The sequence below is a fragment of the Corvus moneduloides genome, chromosome 4, assembly GCF_009650955.1.
Source record: "Corvus moneduloides isolate bCorMon1 chromosome 4, bCorMon1.pri, whole genome shotgun sequence".
Taxonomy (NCBI): Eukaryota; Metazoa; Chordata; class Aves; order Passeriformes; family Corvidae; genus Corvus; species Corvus moneduloides.
Window position 1 is genome coordinate 33,324,086 of NC_045479.1, and position 21,388 is coordinate 33,345,473.

Here is a 21,388-nt window from a genome sequence, read left to right on the forward strand (position 1 = left end):
TTAAGAAGGGTTGAAAGTATGCATCAGAGAAAATAAAGATTGTGCTTCTGAACATGAATAGCAGTTACTGCTCAAGATGGTCTAAATCCTACTGTGCAACTGCTTTTCCCCAGAAAATTTATCATTGATGTTAATAAGCAGTTAGCATGAAGCAGGGCAAAATAACTAAAATAAATTCATCATAATCTAGATCTATAAGTAAAGCCTACATTTCTTTTTCATTCCTTAAATTCAAGACAGTTTATTTTGCAATAATCGCCATATTTATGAGCAGCAAATACACAGAATATATGAAATCTGTCAGGTACCGACTTCACTTCTTGAATACTCTAGTAGGCAGTACTTCAAGTACATTACCCCTGATGCCACATACTTATAGGTAAGTTTATCACCAGCAAAGAATTACTGAAAATTATAAAAAAAAAAAAATCCAGAATTGTAAGGATAGGATGGAGAAAACCACTATACATCAGTATAGCTTTTTTCATGACTGACTTATTTCAACATCCAATGACATTTAGATTTATCATAATAATTCTGGAAAAGTGGTCAAATTCTCAAAACATCCTGGCTCACAATAAGCTCAACTCTCATATCTGAGAAATTCAGTTAAAAACACAGATACCATATATATTTAAGTAGAGAGAACAATGCATGCTAAGAAAGAACAGAACCAACTTTTTAGCATTTCTAATATAAACCCTTTATGAATAGTATGCATCTAGATGCAAAAACATGAGAGCAACCTGTCCACAGCAAATCTGATTCTGGCCAAACCAATTTCCCAAAACAAAAAGGAACTTTTGCAGGTGACTGCATTTTTTATTTTTTTTTTTTTTTAATCTATCTCACTTAGGTTATCTTAGTGAAAAGCAAGAGATAGCAAAATAAGAACTTTGTCATACTAATACCATATTAAAACAGAAAGTGTTAGGAGGGATTTTGTCTATTTTGAAGTTTAAAAAAAAAAATGGCTACCTGAACAGCACATTGATTTAGTGTCTCACTGTAAAGCTTTTAAATTAAAAAGACATTAACAAGCAAGTTACATAATTAAATGGGATTACACATAAATATAAATGCCACATGAACTCTTAACATATATTAAAAATTTATTAATTTTACACAAGGACAAGGTTCTTCTCTCCTACACCTAAATCTTTATCCACAACAGAAGAAAGAAGAAAATGTCCCTTTTTAAAACTAACTTAACAGTTGTGTCCTCAGCTGCTATAAAATAGAGCACGGATCTTCATAGTCCCAATTCTGCAGTAACCAAGTCAAGAGGATATTCATCATTGTCTTTTCCAATTGCACATTGATCAAGAATATGCTTTGTATATGAAAGCCACAATAAAACACTTAATAAAAGCAGCAGTGAAATAGCTGTCATTTTTATACTTGAAGAAGTTAATCACTACCTGTTTTAATTCCTTGTTACACTGTAGGTTTAAAACAATTTAAAACAATTTTTGGAGTTTTATCTTTGACAATTTCTGGTTTATGATGCATACAAAGCATCTCAGGAATAAAAATGTCCTGTAAATTAGTGTAAGAATTTTCTTTTCACAGTACTTCACTTTCAGAAAGAATACAGATTCATAGCATTATCATTATATTGGCTTCCTGCAATCAGTAAAAAGGAAATGGCACTCAGTGCACACTTGGAAAAAATTCACAAAATTGCACTGGCTGTAGGATAGAAGTAAAGAAACAGCTTTTCTTTCAACAGCTTACTCCATTACGTTCACTGTTTCTATAGAACATCGAGTTACTTATGCTATAGCACACACATATGGAGCTGCTTATAAGTGTACATAAAGTGAGTGTAACAGAGCAGGCTACTGAAATGCCAGGAATTTTGAGGCTTTTAATATGACTTTAAGGCTATCTTGTCTTGTTTGTCACAAAGACTTGACATAAGCTATAGATACATCACGGAAATAAGGGGAACTGTTTGGGGGGAAGATGTATATTTATTTTCAGCACATCCAGTGTGTTGATGCAAAAATATGTGCTTTCTCACAGCCCAGCAAAAGAAACTCAGCAGACCAAACGCTGCATCTCATCTTGGCTACTGCAAAACCAGAGCAAGCACTACAACGGACATTAAAAACCATAAGATGATGGGATAGGCAAGTGACTTAAGGTTCGTCTACATGGCCAGTCTAGCAGAACCTAAATCCAGAGGCTGCATTCAAGCTATCCCTGAGACTATGCTCCCAAGTCCCTAGCAAGCAAATGAGATCTTCAAGGAGTCTTGTGAACGAACACTTTATTACACACAGGATAGCTACACTGGAGGAAGAAGAGAATATAAAGCCACATTATTGTGTGTTCCACAAAAAAAGCTAAACAGGACAAGGAAAAAATTAGTAAAGAACATGAATTAAATCAAGCAGTGTGCCTCAAAATCTAATGCTTAACAAATAACACTCTTGTTTAATCACAAGCAGGAAGCACTTTCTCCAAACTCCAGAAGAATTAATAAGGGAACAAAAAATCCCAAACCCTAGAAACCTGGGCAGGAAGTTGAAGATTAGATTCTGTAGGTATTTTATTTATATCCAAGAGTCTTCATGAATAGTACTTCACTAGAGATGATATGAAAACAATCTGAAAAGTTATATAAAAACATAGGTTGTATATACTTAAATAATATTCATTTTCCATGAAGGACATTGCTTATAATAACAGGACTCAGCCTTACACATCCTTTTTCCCACAGGCTCCCAGACACAATTGGCTCTACTGAAGTAAATGCCACATAGGATGGGATTCTTCTGTTCAGACGTGGACAACGACACATGAGATGGTCATTTTGATTTTTTTACTAGTCAATGAAGATGAACAGGCATTTGTAGGCTATGATTAGTCTCAAAGCAAACAGCTAAAAATGGCAGATGAATCACCCTCTAAAAACATATCTACACTAAAAGGAGAGTAAATGAATTTGTTCAGAGCGTATTTCTATATATGGTAGGTAGTATTCTGTTTATTTAGCTGAGATCAGTCTTATTCAGAACAAAATGATCACAGTATAGGAAAATAATGGATATCAATTTAAAATCAATTTTCCTACTAACATACTGCAAATTCTAATAAATGTTCCATATCTTTTTTAGCAGAATTTAAATTGAGAAAAAGGGGGGTGGGGAAAATAAAGATTTTTAATCCAGGATATCTGGTCATTCTATGTCTAAAAATGTATAGATTAGCTTAGGAAACAATCAGAAAACTAATGACAGAGTACTTGAGCGCATGACCCAGTTTTATGCTGCTTATCTTGATTCTTCTTTATACCTTTTAAACAGAACCATAAAAGCGAAAAAACTAAAGCAAATATACTTGTTTCGGAGGGTATTAACATATGTATGTAAAATAAAAAACATTCTTATTTGTCCTTTCTAACTTTAGTACCTGCATTTAACTTAGCCTTCAAAGTCTGTTTTGAATAAGCTAGCTGTGAAATATGAAGTTTGACAGACATATGCTAGAAACAATTGCTAAAGAAACAAAAAATCCACTATGGTTTTAATAATGCCACAATGCTCAAGCATTATTGTCACATAACATCTAAAAGAAAAAATTAATTTACATAGTTAATGCTGTTTCAAATTTTTTTAGCTAGAGGTAGCCAATGTAATTACATGCCAACCACATATTTTTATTTTTAAAGAATATCCCAAAAAGATAATGAGATTTCAACCATACTGGGAATTACACTTTTCAGACAAGTGTTATGTTAATAAATTCCTCTGGATCAGTTCTGTAAGTGGAAGAATGTTTCTTACTTACCTATTTTGAGACAGCAAAAGGATCTGCAATAGAGGCAACCAATACAAAGAAAGCATTCTCATAGTAGAAATGCTGTTGTCATCCAAATATAGTTCTCTTAGGAGAACATGATTTTCCAGTCTTGGAAGCTAAATATAAAAGAGATGGTTATTTAAGATTCATATAAATTAGAGAAGCAACAATGGAATGCTTACCAGATGCTTTTCTTAAATCATTACTAAATAAAAGCCAAATTCACATTTTGGATATATGTATCATTTCTTTATTATATATGTACCAGTTGTCACACATAATCTCTACATATCAGGTAGTAAATAATTTTTAATGTCTTCTATCACACCTGAATAGTCAATATAAATAATTAAACAAAAAGAAAGGTCAAGAGCCCGAGAGTCATAGTATTACTATTTTATTCATGCTGTTATTTGCTACTTATTGATAATGCTTTTCATCTCTTGAATTCGTAAGAGAATAATTGTCAGTAAATAGGATTAAGCATACAGTTAGCAAACAAATTTCCTATTTTAAATGCTGCAGCACAAATTTCAAGTTTTGGAGAATCAACATACACCAAATAAGCATGATTATCGTTAGGGTGATAATAATTATATTATCATTACATACAAGTAATGGTAAGAAGTAATTACTTATATGTAATGACACTTATTATTACCAGCCTGATACAATTATCTTACTATTATAACATTACCTATGAGTAATAATAATCTTTTGTTACATTTTAAACAAAATTAGGATCATATAATACAAACTGAAGACTAGATGCTATAAGTGAAGGAGAAACCATAATCACTGAGAGTCCAATTTTTCAAGGACTTAGGAGTAAGAAAATAATTAACTGCTAGCCATTTGCATTTTTGAAAAATCTCCCTCTGATAAGGGAAAAAAAAAATCTTACCTAAGAGCATGAAACATCCCACACCAATCAAAGAGCACATGCTCAGAATGCTGAAAAATATGACTGTTAGCCAAGATGTATGCACAACAGCCACTAAATTTAAAGCTTTTACCTGCTGGAGATTATTGCCTTGCAATTTCAGAACTTGAAGTAGGCCACAATTCTCAATGCCTTCAACTTGCGTGAGATGATTGAAAGAGCAGTCTAGGTGAATGAGAGTAGGTGCCTCACAAAGACCTTTTGTGCTGATTAACTGATTATGGTCCACAATTAATTGTTGAAGATTTTTCAGTGACTCCAGACCACCTGAAAATTCAAGATTTAAGACACAAGGAAATAAAAACCTCTGGTCTTTCAAGTACTAAGAAAACTCTGAATTTTCTGTATCTTATCTGGAATAACAATTAGTATTAGTTCTGTATAAGGTTTAAAAAGAATTATTGTATTTTGACTCTATCACATATACAGTGCATATGGTCTAAAAATTTTCTGATCCTGTTAATCAAGCAGTAAAAACATTTCATAATCTCTTTGGTACTTCTGTTGAAAGAGAACATTCTTTTAGTAACAAACTGTACTTACTATGCTTTAACCACTTTACAACTGCTCTGAACTCTGTGAAATGCTAATAGCTCTCTTAAAATCATCCATCAGAATGAAAACACTGTTTAAAAATTAATTTTTATTATTTAAAGGTTTTTTTGTTAAGGTATCAGCAAGGTTAGAAAAAACTGTGTTAAAACTTAGGCCAGTACCACCATTGTGATATAAATTAGTCTTGCTTAAGGAATTACGTCAAAATATTTTTAATGAAGGGATTTATGAAGAAAACTTAGTGCCTTTAAGAATAAAACAGTACTACTATAGCCATTCCACTCTCAACAAATTTACTCCTGCCATATAAAGAGCATGCAATCTCTACACACAAAAAAAAATGCAAAGGAATTCCCATCAGCATCTGTTTCTTTCACAGAATGTTACCCAAATCATCCTCTTACAACAGCAAAAATTACATTGTCCTCCCATGGTCTTACACATGCAATGGCACTGATGCATCTAACTTGTTACAGGTCCAAGCAGCTTTTCTATATCACTGTAGTGAAAAAACTCCTTTGAAGGGATACCCTTTACAAAACATATCTAAAATAAGGAATTTCTGATTTTACTTCTCTTTCATGTGTTCTTAGATAATTTAGGATTATTAGTTAATTTAGGATTATTTGAGGGAACACCTTGTCTCATCTTTATCTCACCCAAAATTTCACAAATTCCCCAAAGGAAGCTGGCTGAGCTTTATAGTAGTGAATCTTTTTGTAACTGTCCTCTGAAAACAAACTAGCTTATGAAACCAGAGATCAATTGGCACCAGAGTACTGAGAATATAGAAGAGAACTTAAAAATGAAAACAAATGATAAGGAGAAAACCAAAGCAAACAATTAAACACCAAAACTAGCAGTACTTTTAAAAAAATCCCCAACACAGGCTTTCGAATAATTCTAATTTAAAAATGGAAAGCACCTAGTGAAAAGAATGCAGTTGTCTGACATTAGAGAGATATCATCTTAAATATAACACACATGTCCCATAAGGCACATGTTAGCATATTTAGCAAATAAATATACAAACGTTTAATTATTCTGAAAAATTTCAAACATGCCCCTGACATACTACCCTCACTGCAAGATCATGGTCAATATTTTTCTTGTGCGCGCGGATAAAAATAAAAAAGGAACCAGCACCATCTAGTGGTTTCAAAAACACTTCCATGTTCTCGTGTGTTGGCTCCCAAGACTTTCTCCTAAGACGAGCTCCACTTTTCAGTTACCAGCATAGCAGTACTGGAAATTTTTAAAAGCACTGTATGAGTCTGGAGTGAGACCGAGAGGAGAGACTGCACACGCAGTAAGAAAAGGCAAGGAGGTAATACAGAATTTGGAAATATCGTATTCTTCATGCTGCACAAAGCACCTTTTTTACTCTTTCTCACCAGAATGTCATTCAGAACAGTCAAGACTGCATACAACAGGATCACAATCTATTCTGGAATTATAAAATATAGTCCAACAGAAAATATACAAGAGAGAATAATGTAATACAAACAGATGGTATTTTACTGTTTCTTCTGCCCACATGCAAAATTAAATATAAGCATGAAAGTCCTCTTCACATTTCCAGAAGATATTATCTGTTTTACATACAATGCAAAAAAAAAAAGTTATAACAGCTATGGGAAAAGCATTTTGTTGACAAATACATGTTTTCACCAAGATTCAAGGAGAACCTCTATATAAGTACTCTTAGCAATTTGCAAAGTGCAGCTGGAGCCTGCTAGCTAGGGACTCTCTCTTAGCTGTTCATGCAGTTCTGAAGTCACTTCTGTGCGTGACAAAGACAAATAACAACAGAGTGAAAGCTGACAGCAAACATACAGATGAAAAAAACCAAAATAAAAACCTCAGACAAGAAAACCAAAACTGAAAAGGTGCCTGATGAAAAAATAAAATCCTCTTTGTGCTGTCTGAAGAAGAGTAGATCAAAAGCAGCATTTATGACCATCCATGGTTATGCATTGCTATTCTTTGAGTTGCCAGGAATTTAGCCAGCATTCTATGGGAATACAGACACCCTAAAGAAGCATATTCAAAGACTTGAGTCAAAATGCTACTTTTTGTGCATGAAAAATTTTAAACAAAGCATTCATCCTCAAAATACAAACATATGCACTGAATGGTGTGTTACTGTCACAATTACTTAGTTTGTGATCATGTATTCTTAAGGGAAAAAGCATAATTGAGACTATTTCACTTACTGCTATTTTTAAGGGGGTTTTGGCAACTCTAATTTTTACCCTACTGATCCTGTATTTCAATAAAAGAAGAAAAGAATAAAAAGAGAAATCATAGTATGCCAGAAATTTCTTACAATAAGTCTTTAACACTTAAATATTACAAACATAAATAAGCTTTCCTACACAGTCCTGGGGCTTCCAAAATTGCTAAGGGACATCCTGCAACATTTACCGATGGGAGGGATATGCTAACTTTTTATAACCCACAAATCCATTTTTATGTATTCTGTGCAACTACTCACAACCAATATGTCATGATATGAAATAAATCCTGTATTATGCATCTGTTTTAACCAAACACGCTCAAAGAAAATCTGGAGAGGAAAAAAACCACATTTGAAGATGATTTTTGTGAACATTTATTTGCCTACTTAAACTCATTAGAGACTCAGTAACTGTAGCAGTGCACTGCACAAAAGAGAAACTACCAGAGGATTTTACTCCACTTGGTCAGTACAAAATTACCACACCGCACACAGCTGCCACATTCTTAAATGTCATCCACTAATAGAATGTCATTCTTACAGCAATCTTGAAGACATTTTTACCAAATGAGATCAATCTGAATAAGAATCTTATCAAGCATTATTTTCCACAACAAGACAGATGAAACTTTTTAACCATTTTATTTTACTGTTCCTCATCAGGGTGCTTAATATGCTTTTACAGGAAACATTGATTTCCCAGCACTTTTATTCTCAGCTATCAAAAAGTTTCCTCATGAGTACTAACATTTGCACACATTAGCAAAAAATATTGATAATATCGACATCAAAGTCTCTACACCTACAGATGTTTTTTTAAGCTTTCCCATTTTCTGTTTGCTACAGCCTTGCTGTTTATCACGGAACTGCACTGTCCATGTTCACAGTGTAATTTAATAGTCTTATTTAACAGTGGAAACTATTTCTCATATGCAAGTCTTATGTGAATGTGTTTCGTCTATGAGCTTAATAATGGTTTTTAATTATTTTCCTATTGTCCAGCAGACTCAAGACAGACAACACAACTACTTACTGTGTCAGTCAGGAACACACTGGAATTCTCTGCCGTTGCACAGCTAGGCTTTGCTTTCATTATGTCTGTAGATATGCTGAACTCAGGCTACTCACATATTCCAGCTGACTTAGTGCAGATAATATTAGTGGCCCTTCAAGAAAGATTTTAATTCTCTTTGGCTGACAATAGTTACATGACTTGCTAGATGGAATACATGGCAGTAGCTAAGCCATGCCTTAAGATGCAGGTTTTTTCTAAGTCTGTCTCCTTGGGCTTAGCAGCCAACTGGCTCTAAACCAAGGGGTGTATTATTCTGAATATAAACTGCATAAATATTGTTAGACAAATTGGAATAATTTTCTTACCAATTCGAGTGATTCTATTGTAGGAAAGTTCAAGATTTTGGAGATTTTTGCATCCATCTAAGCCACAAACTGATGAAAGATGATTCTTATTCAGAATGAGAATACAGAGATTTTCCAGATTTGCACAGTCAATTACCTGAATATTGTTCTCCTGCAATAAAAGAAAATGAAAATATTAAATAGCATCTGAAGTGAAATAGCAGAAATAAGTAAAAATATGTCAGACTGCCTTCATTTCTTATTTTTATCCTTAGCTCAGAGTAAGGGCATCTCTATTTTTCAATTAGGAAAAAAAATTATGTGTCCTAGAATCAACCTTTTGTGTCCTTCTGAAATAGAACAAGAATATATCTTAAACTCCATTCTGGCTCTGAAAATGCCCAAAGTTGAGACAAAAAAAGAGTAAAAAGAAGTTAAGAATAAAGTAGCCTCTTTCCTATATGCTTTCCTACCTCCCCAAACCCTGGGAGAGTGAACTAAAAACTGCATAGAAACATTGTATTTACTAGATGTTAATGAAGACAGCTGTAATTTTGCTGGAATCCTAGTTACAAATAGAAAAAGTCTGCATTTAGAGGTACCTTGGTCACAAACATTAACTGTTCTAAGCTAATATTCTTCCACCAATGGATCCTGCTTTTTTAACATCCCCTTCCCAGTCCATTTTAACAATGCTTCCTCAGATTTCTCTTTCACTATTTGCTGTGCTTGGTCTTTTCTTCTTGAAAATGGTGTTGTTAAAACACATGAAATTAAAAATGTGAACAAAGCTGTTTCACGTGAATTGCCAAGTTGTGGAACAAAGATGTGTTGCAGAGTTTTCTTTAATCATTAAACAGGGCCATATAAGACACTGCGCAGTAGCGAATACCTAAACATTAGGCCTCAAGTGTAACTCACTGTACTATTCCTTGAGCATATGTGTTACTAATTTTAATTAATATTCAAGGTGTATGTTGCAAAGGGCTCTTCCTTCTACCTATTCTTGCTCAAGTTGAGCACCTGCTATGATGAACAGCATCTGGCCCCTGATCAATCAGACACGGAGGTAACAAAGATCTATCACTATGTCATACTAATGCTAATCTTAGACTGGTATTTTCTTAGTACATGTTGAATCATTTGCAGCATGCTGTTTTTTGTTATTTGCACTGTAAATCTACTGGTATAACTTTGTTCACATTTGGGAGTATTTCGTTGCTATTCCTATGCTCTTAAGGCTAAAAGTTATATATTCAGTTGGAAACAACTACATAATCAACTAAGCAGCAAACCTGGAAGTTCTTCCCATGTTAAAACAAAGAATCAAATATGCTTGGTACCTCCACATTGATATACTTCAGGTCTTTGCAGCCACTTAGTCCTTCCAGTGCAACCAGTCCACAGCACCTCAGAGTCAAAACTTGAAGATTTGTACACTCAGATAAAGTTGAGAGGCTACAAGCTGGCAAATCTTCGAGTGTAAGTGTTGTGACCTACATGCATTTATTGATAAATAAAACTAGTGTTTTGTATATGGAACATTCATTGTCATATTATGATAATTTTCTTTAAGATGAAAAAGAGAACAAAACTACAATCTAATAATGCTTTAGAAAATGTGAGCAAATAATGTTAACCTTTTCGTATAAAAAAAGAGTGGCAATGATAGGTTTTATCTGTTAAATGGGAGAAGCTAGCATGAAAACAATAGTCACAGTATCATAAATAATGAGTGTAGAACAGACAAAAATAGTTCAGACTGGAAGTGTGTATTGCCTAGTATGTTACCTCAGAATGGATACCAAGATGAGAGCACAGAGAAAGCATACAGTGATAAGTTAGTAAGTGGTAAAAAATAATAGTCCTGGCAACCAGGAGATGTCCTTTTTGGCAAAAGACTATCTAGAAGAAGATCAGTAATGTCTTGCTTCTAGAAGAGACTATTCCTCTCAAAACTCTGAAGGGGCTAATTGAGCAGGAGCTGAAATGTGGGCCTTTATACAAAGGCAAAACCTTGGTAATTTAGCAGAAAGTAAGAGCTCTTGCCTTTTAAAGGGTTAATATTATCAATTGTCTGAAGACTAATACCACACCAGTCCAGTCCACAACACTCACAGGAATTCAAAAGTCATTGTAATTGCCCTTATTCTGCACCTGGCCATAGGAACTCTCACAAGATCTATATTCTGCTCAACAATAATCTACTTCTCTTCCAAAACAGCATTCTGCCAACATACCAAATTAGGAAAAAAAAAAAAAGTTATAGTATGTCTTCCCATTTCATTCTCAAACTTTCATATAGTTACCTGCTGCAAGGCACTCCAAGGGCCACTATGAATTATCTTTTCTGTACTTAGTGGAGGCATCTTGCTAACTGAACTTTTCCTTAGGCGTTTTCTTATTATTACTTGCTTTCTTTGGTTTTTTTCATATATTTTAGACCAAGATTTACACGTGTTCATCCAGTTTATTCTCTTATTTTCAATATCATCAGGAAAAATCAGTTTATTAGAAGAATCTGCTACATCTTGACTACTGTCCCAGGTGTCTCTGACTTCTTCATTAGCATTTTCCTTTAGAAATAAAGTTTTCTTCGTTGTTTCATACTCAGAAAAATTATCTTTAACTTCTCTATTACTAGTATTTGGCTGGGCACTTGGTGGACTGCTGCATATGCAGTTTGCCTTATTTTCTACCATGTCATTACCACCAAAGTCAAGAGATTCATCCCTTGAAATATGACCATTTGGAGCTTTACCAAGATAACTAGTTTGTGAGTAATTTTCTTCTACTTGTGTTACTGAATTCATGTGTAAGTTCTCATTAGTCACTTGAGAAGAGTGTTCCTTCTCAGAGCCTAGCACACTTGGTGTCAAATTTCTTCCTGCTGGAATCATACAATTATTTGTTTCATCCATCATTTCAGCATGTTTTTCTTTTTGTTCCTCTATTTGTTTATTTATTTCCTCCTTCTCTTCTCTTATTACTTTCATGTTTTCTGTCTTATTATCCTTTTTTATGTTTTCTATGTTATTTTCAACATTTTCACTCATCACAGCATTTGCTCTGTTTTGTTCCAATTTTATTTGTTCTTCTCTTCTTTGCAGTTGTTTTCCTCTTTCCAATCTCAGGCTTTCTTTCTTTTTCTCATATTCCTCATGCCTCCTCACCTGTTTCAGATATTCTTGTCTTTCAAGTTCTTCTCGTCTCTTTCTTTCCTCTTCTCTCTTTAACCTATTTTCCTCCATTTGCCTCTTCAGTTTTTCCTCTCTTTCTTTCATTTCTCTCTCTATTTCCTCTAGTATTTTCTGCTTCTTTCTCATTTCATATTTCCATTGTTTTAAAATGGGAGCATATTTTTTACGGACTAAAAATGCTCTAAATCTAGCTTGGATTTTCACAGCTGCTATAGTCTGCTTTTCAGCCAGTTGTCGTCTTTCTTTTTCTTTCTGTTCTTCCAAGGCCTTTTTCTCCTCTTCTATTTGCAACTGCAGCTTCATGATCCATTCCTAAGTCAAAACAATTAGGATAGACTTCAACCACTTTTAAAATGGGACAGGTATTGGCACATATTTATCATTAATGAACAGAAGCTAGTATATTAACCGTTCCATGAAGACCTTTGTTCTCAAATATATGACAGTAACCTCACAGTCTTTTGACAAAAGCTCATTGTACAACCTTACCTCATGTTCTCTCATTTTGTCTCTCCAAGCTTTCTCTTCCTTCTGTAATTCATCTTCTATTGCAGCCTGGCGTTTCTGCACAACAAATTAACTATGAATATTGTACAAAACCTAGAACAACACAAAACACCCCCTCTTCAATCTCACCCATCCTCTTGACTTTCCAAAAATCCAATTTTGTGAATACCTGAATTTAAATGAGAAACTGAGCTGTGGGTGGATCAAAATAAACAATGGGACACTTGCATCAGTAAATGCAGATTTGGTCATGTACTGAGAGATGCATACCTTCAGAAAGTCAGCATCTTGGTACTGACCAAAACAGCTGCCACCTTCCTCTCCAAGATCTATACTACTATTGAAGATGAAAACTAGTTACAAACTATTCAAAGTACGGGCAGCAAACAGAAATCTATCTATCTGAACAGTAGCATGAACAATCTCCCTTTAATTGCACTGGTATGTACTGATAATAGTAAAATCTTTCAAATGGGAATTTTGTCCAGTAAAGTTAAAGAAATTTTTCTGACTGAAATTGTTTCTCAATGGAAAATAAAAGTTCAAGTCTACTTTCTCACTATTTGCAAATAAATAGCATTTCCCTCCTTGCCCAACATAACCTCAAACAGAAAAAATGGCTCAATCACACCAAAAGTTAGCAGGCAGTAAGTAACTAAAAAACAGGCTGATCCAGAACCACACAACTCCTGGTGGAACCAAGACATATCAGCAAAATCAAATATGGAGGATACGAAAGAAGTAGTATAACAAATTATCACTTTCAGCTTGGAGCACAAAGTCTCCCCAGTGTCTAAGCACTGTTTTTCATGGGCATCCAGAGGCATGATGTTCAGACAACAGGAGACGAGGTATCTAGATCATTCTGCAATGGGGGAAGTTAGATTATATTTCTCACCTCAAAAAAAAGTGCTCCTGCAACAGCAGTATCAAAGTGCCTAAATGTGGCCATGCCCCTCTTTCTCTAGAGAAACATCCTACATGCAAAAATGACTTGTGACAGCAAAGAGCCAAGAAGGCCTATCAGTTCTGTGACTTTTTGAAAAGAGAGCTATAGCAGACAGTGAACTGGCCTTCAGAGATCAAAGGTCTTCTCATTTACTAAGCCCTTCCTTAGTATTGGTGACTTGAATTATCTTGCTGGTGCCAAGGTGCCCACTCCTCCAGAAAGCCACAAATTAGTTAACTGAAAATGTAGCGTTAATGCACCTCTCAAAACACACTTATTTAGGCTAAATAATAAAATTCTGTGGCCTCACAAGTATAATATCTGACAGTTACATTTCTTCATGTTCTTATACTCTTTAATCCTTCATTATGCACCACACACTACAGCAAAACATGACTAGATAGTCTGAGAGTGCAACCAGTCAATGTGTTGAGTCATGATCTGTTGTGGCAGAACTCAGTAGATGAAGCCTCAGTAAGTTTCCCAGATAAAAATAAGGAAAGGAAGTATTGTAATTTTTACCTAGATGAAGAACAGCGCCAACATTGCTGAACTGAATGATTTTGGTTCTGATTAACTCCATTAAGATTTTAACATTAAAACGTGAAATTGGGGTGGGAAGTCCAAACTAGCTAAGTATTTTCTATGGGGCACAGTGACCATTTTTCATTTGTGATTAATTTCAGCACAACTCTCATTTCTGGTACTTTGGCTGTTTTCATAATAAAAAAACCAAAAAGGCAAAGCTTAAAGAAAAATTTAACATTTCACATAGCAAATTCATTCACTATTGATTGAAGCAGTAAATACATAAAAACCAACGGATTATACTTAAATATGTTTTACAACTCACTGGTAACACAAGTAGACAGGGTTTAGGACACTCATACAGTTTGAGATAGTAGTCTCTTTCACATTAGAGCTTGAATTCAGACAGTCTAGATGGGAACAGATTGGCTTCAATATCATTCATTACCTTATGAAAAAGATCTAACTTTATTCTTTCAGCCTCAAATTGCTCCAGATGCTGCACACTTCTTGCATGTTCCTCTTCATTCTGTTTTTCCCGTGATTCTCCCTCAGGTTTCCGCTTTTTCTTCTTCTCATCTTCACGCTCAAGTGCTGGTCTACACTTTTCTTCTACTTCACGACGGGCAAGGCTTATGCTCATTTCAAGACCAGCTAGTAATCAACCAAGCAAACATTTTATTTAATTTCCTAATAAGCACTGGGGAACATTAAACAGCCTTAAGGTATTCGACAAGAGAAGGATCCTACGATGATATATCCAGCAATATAGATCCCCAAGGAAATCAAAACTACAGCACAAGTCCTTTCCATCAGAGATGTCTTACTATGATTCTGCACACTTACTGACTCTGCAACTACTACGCTTATCCTAACAATGTATATTGCAGGATTACAGAGGATGTCTGCTGTGGCTGTAACTGGGGCTTTTAGCACTGAAATGCTCCAGCACAACTCATCCAAAGGTCATGACAAAGAAACATTTTCAGCCAATATTAATACCAAAAAAAAAAAAAAAAAAAAAAAAAGTTAAAAGATCAACTCAACCAAATGAATAATGTGCTTACTTACCTGTATGAAAGTGGTCATCAGTGACCACTTCATCACTGATGGACTGATTATAACCAGGTGTTTCAGCAATCTGCAAGTCTTCATTTTCAACTTCAAGAAGTACCTAACATAGTTTAAAATTGTTATTAAAAAACAAGAAACAAAATTTAAAAGCAGAACATTATAAAAATCTTCCAGAACAAGGATAAGCTTTTTATCATATGACAAGTACAACAATATGAAACTTACTACTGACTGGAATCCTTACACATTGAATAATGCAAACATATCGGTCAAAATATTGTTTTCCAGAGTAACAAATACTCCAGTATTTCTCAAAATACATAATATTTCTATGTGGTTTTAAAATATACTTAATATTTTGACTTGGAAAAATGAATGTTTTGCATTTGAGATTTATTTTACTTTCTGTGAAACCAAGCACTATACGCATTAATATTGTCATGCACACTGGGGAAGAACTAGTTACAGAGTAAATTTTTAAGAAGTCAATTCCAAAATAATACTATGGGCACAAGGATTGCTATATTTATTTCATTGTTCTTTACTGGCAAGTAATCTATTCCTGCTCATTTATCATCTGTTCATCACATGCTTTGGGCATGTATTAATATTTGTAATGCAGCTGAAGTCACACGAAGTAATTGTGCTGTTTTAAACAATGGTCTTCTGAGAACAAAAAATCATGTTTGCAAGAGTGCTCACTAATAAAAGCCAGGCAACAAATTAAAAGTGATTAAATTCAGTTCTATGTTTTTCTAAGAACTTCAGAGACCTATTCAGTCAAATCCTATGAAAATATATAGGCACTCATGTTCATAACTCTTTATTTGTCTTTGAAAGGTACACAGATTACTATGTTTATATTTTCTATAAAATAATGAAATATATTAGGAGCATGATTAATAGTAGCACATCTTCCTGATCATCACAAAAAAATAAGATTAGAGAAGCTCAAAAGTGTTATCATAATATTAAGATAATATTATTCAAATAATCAGCAATAAAGGATTATTCACTTTTGTTTAATTTTGTTGATTTTTGTGCTCAATATCTCAAGTACTGATACTGAGAATTTATTTCAAATTTGAAATCTTATAGACATGGTATATTACAGTTGATGTCCTAATTCTAAAGAATTGCATATAGAAACTCATCTTAATACTTTAGGGATGGTCTGACAGAAAGAAAACTGAAAACATTTATAGGTCTCCTTAGGAGGCCACCAAAGCAAGTGTAAATTATCTAGATTATTTAATAGAATTTTGTCCCCTATAAATATTGTATAAATAAAAAATACTTTTTCATTAAATTGTTCTGGATCTTCATTTGATTCAGAAGCATGGCAAGAAACAACTTCATAAATGTCACCTAAGGAAAAAATAAACATAACATTTAGTTCACAGAGAGAAAATCCCTTACCAGTGCTCAGTTTTGGTCTAGACTGGTTATCTACTCAATTTTTTTAGACTAAAATAAAGGAGTTTTTTCCTTTCTTTCTCCCCCAGTTTTACTTAAATATGTAGGGGAATCACTTATCTACATTAAAAGCAGAAAATACGTGTAACAAAAACACACACAATGATACTGTAAGAATACAGTAATAGCAAATATGAAAGAGAATTCCACATCATAGAACACAGTAGAACATCTTCTGTGCAGAAAAATTGTATCAGATAGGTCAAAAATCAAGAATTAACTATAAAAACAATGAAAAAGAGTAAGATTGCATTACAAAAAAAGAATAAAAAGGGATGTTCCTCAGATATCAAAATACTCAACTTCTTTTCACTAAGACCATTGCACTAATGGAACAGACAGTGCCAGTCTTTGGTATACAAACTATGAGCTTGGCTTCAGTCGTACAGCTGACAGGAGCATTTTTTTTTTGCCAATTAAAGGTCATTTCATTCAATGCTAGCTTGGGCCTCTCTCAAGACAGACTTTAAACATATCCTATGGGAGTCAATTGCATCTGAACTCTGCATTTCAGCTCCTACTGACTTCATTTTAGATTTTCATGAAGAGTCTGGCTTGGGTCCTGTCTCAGAGAGTGATCTCAGAACTTGCCTTCTTTAGCATTAGATGAGTTTGTAGAAAAGTTTAATTTCTGCTCAGATGCTAATTCTAGAAGATAGTATTGCATGGTTTCATTCCTAGAGATTTTCAGCATGCATTCAGAAGCTGATGGAATAGGTTTCAGTGCTTGCTTTACTTAAAAGTCTGCATTGTTTTACTAATGCTTGTTAGTCTAACTTCCACTGGTAATATGAGGTGTACAAACATTTTAACTGTGATTGCTGCTTACTTGTTGTACTTTGCTCATCTTCTAAGTCTTGCAGTATAAGCCTTTCAGCATCTTGATTGCTGCTCTTGATAAAGTTTAAATAGGAGACAACTGATTCTGGTAAGTCACCTGAAATCTAGAAAAACACAGCCTTTGACATATATTCTACATTTTCATCTCACAGGCTTGAAAAGAGGTAAATACTTGACATATAAGACTAAAGACTCGTTTTGGCCTCACCTGTAAAGCATTGATGGAGATTCAGTTGCAATTTCCACCAAAATTTTTCCAAATTCCTACACTCTTCTCATTGTCTTACCACCCACTGAACAATTAATAATTCTAATTTTAATTACATTCTAATCAAATTTTAGAAATGTATCTTGCACTGTCTCCAGAAACACATTTCAATAAATTATTGTGTTTATAACTGTGTTGGACCAAGAAATTAAAGAAGGATAAGACAAAAATTAGAAAATACCTGTGATGCACAGCACCTTTTTCTTTAAAATGTTTAGACTCCTTACAAAATAAATCAATTTTAAATTTACTAATGTTTAAAGTATGCATGTAGAACCAATGCTTCAATTTTCTTTATTACATATAAACTTTCTATTCAAAAGACTGTCTTTAATGTCAAGATTTTGGGAAAATGATCTGCCTTCTCTCAGATATGCAACTTGTGGTAGACGTTGCTGACCTTCAGGATGTGAGCGCATACACACTTATCAGTGATGCCTTTGTCTATGTCATATCAAACATGACTTATGGTCACACATGATCAGTATTATCTACCCTAATGTCCTACAAACCAATCCTTTTGCTATGAGTCTGAAAGATTAAAATGGCAGAAAAGGACCCAAATAACTGATTTTATTTTGGAGGAAAACTGCTCCCCAAAATAAGAAGTCATCCAAGAAAGAGGACTAGAAGCACCTATTTATCTGGAAATCTTATAAGGAATCTTACAAGTCAGTCTCTTGTAAGATTTAAATACAGATTTCAGTGAAGAATCATCGGCTTATTCATCCAGATTTAATCTACCTCATCAAATCTTCTAGCTTCAGAGGATTCTAAAACAAAATCTCCAGGTTCTCAAACAAAATCTCAATCTTCTCAAGCAGCATGCTGATAGTCACCCTCTCTTACTGTCTTTCACCACTGAAGGTTACATTTTTCATGAAGCAACTGCCAAGACTACTTCTCAGAAGTAGTCAGGTTAGGTATGTCGGGAAAACGTTCACTCATCAAATGGGCTTTCCAATGCCCACACTACTTTCAAGGAGAAACAGAAGCACTTTTAGCTCACTGAATACTTACTGTCTCACTGTCACTCAAGGGTTCATCTGATACCTCTGTGTCAGGATCATCTGTTTCAAATGAAGAAACACTGATTCTGCCTAATTCGATTTCTATTTCTTTTTCAATTCCTTCAATATCTTCTGACATTCTACTTCCCACAGTGTCTTATCTGTTTTGAAAGACACACAAAAAACCAAAAACCTTTCAACACAGCATGAACCAAAATAAAAAGAGTCCTCATTAACTTAAGTTCATTCAGACGTATTTATTGAACAGTTGGCTTAAAACATGAAAACCTCATTCCGTACCAACGAGCAAAAAATAAGAAAAACATTACTTTGTGATAAGACAATCCCCCTCAGGATATCCCTTAAAGTTTTGCAAATGTTACCAAATTTCAATATTTAAAACCTCCACCTGCCCTATACTCCCTCACAAGGAACTTTTTTCCAGACGTAATAGCTACAAAGGGGAAAAAAACCCCCAAAACTTTGAACAATAAATAGATATTAACAATTACAAAGTAAGACTAAGAATACGGAAAGCACTCGATGAAGTTTTAATGATACAGAGAAAGCAGTGAGAAATGGTGTAACCCAGAGAAGCAAAAAACTTGTCAGCGCCTTCCCCCCCTCCTTTCTCAACCCGTTGCCCCCTCCAATGACGGGAATGGGAGGCAGCGAGCAGCTCCTCGCCGGCTCCTGCAGAACAGACCGGGCACACTGAGCGCATCTCTGCCGGGAAGGCGAGCAGCAGATCCCGGCTGAGAAGAAACTACATCTCCCGAAAGGCTCCGCGGCTGCAGGCAGCCCCGCCCACCGCCGCTTCCGGACAGGCCTGCGGCGCCGCGCCTTTGCATGCTGGGAGCTGTAGTCCATCGCTCAGAGTACCCGCAGTCCTTCGGTCCCCCCGTCTACTTCATGTACCCACTCACCGCTCGTTCAGTCAAGCTCCTCACCGAAGCTCCCGCCTTTCTGGCCGCCTCTGGACACCGGCCGCCCCTCCGCCCTGAAATTCCGCATCCGCCAACAGCGAACGGTCGGGAGGTCCGTGGGGAGGACGGGAGCTCCTCACCGCGCTGCAATACCGGGAGCGTCACCACGGCAACGGCAAACAGAGGCTCGGAGGGACAGCGGGAGGAGCCAAACTTCGCTAGCAGCTGCCGTTTCGCGTTCCTCGGGCGTTAGGCGGCGCCTTCCAGCGTGAGACGGAGCGCATCGCAGCACCTTTTTTCGAGATTCTGTTTGGGCTCTTTTTTAAATTGGGGCTTTGTGGTTTGGGGCTTTTTCAGGGTTTTTTGAGGGTATTTTTATTTTGGTTTGGGACTCTTTTTTGGTTTTGTTTTTGGTTTGTGTTTGGGGTTTTTCTTAAGTCATAAACTGGAATTTAGTGTTCACAATAAATTGCAAGAACCTTCAACATCATCTCTTCCCAACGCCTTGCCAAGGGCAAGGACACCTTCTACTAGACCGGGTTGCTCAGAGCCTCGTCCAACCTGGCCTTGAACACTTTCAAGGATGGGGCACCCACAGCTTCTCTGGGCAACCTGTTTTCAAACCCCACCACCCTTTCTGATGTAAAGAATTTCCCCATAGCATCTAATCTAAATCTCCCATCTTCTAGTTTAAAACCTGTCCCCCTTGTCCTGTCACTATCTGTCTGTGTAAAAGCTCCTCGCTGCTTGTTAAAAGCTGGAGAAAATGTCCAGTTGGAGAATTAGAGACGCAATAGAATTCTGACAAGGAAAAGTGATACAGATCAGGCAGGGTGCAGATAATATCATTTTAGTGTGTTTATAGGGAACACATCTAACCCTGAATCTGATGAGGAATACCAAGACACAAAAAGAGGTATAACAAAAAATAAAAGCTATAAGTTAAAGTCCGATTTTACATAGAAAAAGTGCATTTCAGGAGCAATGGGAAGGATCTGCCAAGAATGGTAGGGGTTTTCCCATCTACTGTCCTTAGAGTAGGCTGAGTACCTTTCTGAAAGATTCAGGGATGTTAAGCAAAAAATATTTGCTTTAAGGCCAACTGCTTACAGTTTTCTCACCAGTGTCATGGATAAGCAAGATATTTAAATATTAAAAAAATGGAAACTCATCCATTTGAAATCCACACTTTTATGTAATCATATCACTGGTGAACTTTTCAATTTGATCAAGTCTTTATTCATGGATTGAATGTGCACTTAAAGCTTGTTTTTTAGGAGAGTTACACTGTGCTCGTACTGGATAAAGACCATGTCTTGTGTTTAGAAAAACAATATGCAATAAAAAGAGACATTTCATAGAAACCACAGGATAAAATTCCTTTCACAAAATGAAGAATTTTCAAATTCCTACTCACTCAACCCTAAGGCTAAAGATAGCTCTAACCCTTACTCTAACCCTGACCCTAAACCTGATGCTAAACCCCATCCCTAAATACCCCATCCATATGGGTGGTCAAGTTTAGAAAGAAGTAGGAGCAGCAATGCTGAGGCCCTGCTGGGATGGTCTTGCCATTCCTGTTCCAGCCCTAGTGTCCCTAGAGCAGTAGGCTCTTTGACTCATTCAACCCTAATGCTAACCCTAACCCTGACCCTAATGACAGCTTGGCACTGTGCAGAGGTCCTCATCACATAGGTTGCACAG

At 35.5% G+C, this 21,388-nt stretch overlaps 1 protein-coding gene across 5 annotated transcripts in view; it reads right to left on the minus strand.

The window, feature by feature from the left end:
- Window positions 1-19,860, minus strand: part of LRRIQ1 (leucine rich repeats and IQ motif containing 1) — a 105,397-nt gene extending 85,537 nt beyond the window's left edge. For 4 of the 5 annotated variants that reach the window (XM_032107274.1, XM_032107275.1, XM_032107278.1 and 1 more), the window contains exons 1-12: window positions 19,685-19,860; window positions 18,769-18,919; window positions 17,470-17,584; window positions 16,462-16,532; window positions 15,162-15,264; window positions 14,539-14,744; window positions 12,596-12,670; window positions 11,216-12,418; window positions 10,250-10,402; window positions 8,928-9,078; window positions 4,827-5,020; window positions 3,799-3,926 (exon numbers count right to left, since the gene is read on the minus strand). In XM_032107274.1, the coding sequence (XP_031963165.1) occupies window positions 3,799-3,926; window positions 4,827-5,020; window positions 8,928-9,078; window positions 10,250-10,402; window positions 11,216-12,418; window positions 12,596-12,670; window positions 14,539-14,744; window positions 15,162-15,264; window positions 16,462-16,532; window positions 17,470-17,584; window positions 18,769-18,897 (2,528 nt within the window). In that variant the 5' untranslated portion in view covers window positions 18,898-18,919; window positions 19,685-19,860. Of the gene's footprint in view, window positions 1-3,798; window positions 3,927-4,826; window positions 5,021-8,927; window positions 9,079-10,249; window positions 10,403-11,215; window positions 12,419-12,595; window positions 12,671-14,538; window positions 14,745-15,161; window positions 15,265-16,461; window positions 16,533-17,469; window positions 17,585-18,768; window positions 18,920-19,684 lie in introns of those variants that run through there. The other variant, XM_032107276.1, reaches the window with a different exon arrangement.
- Between the last annotated feature and the right edge of the window lie 1,528 nt (window positions 19,861-21,388).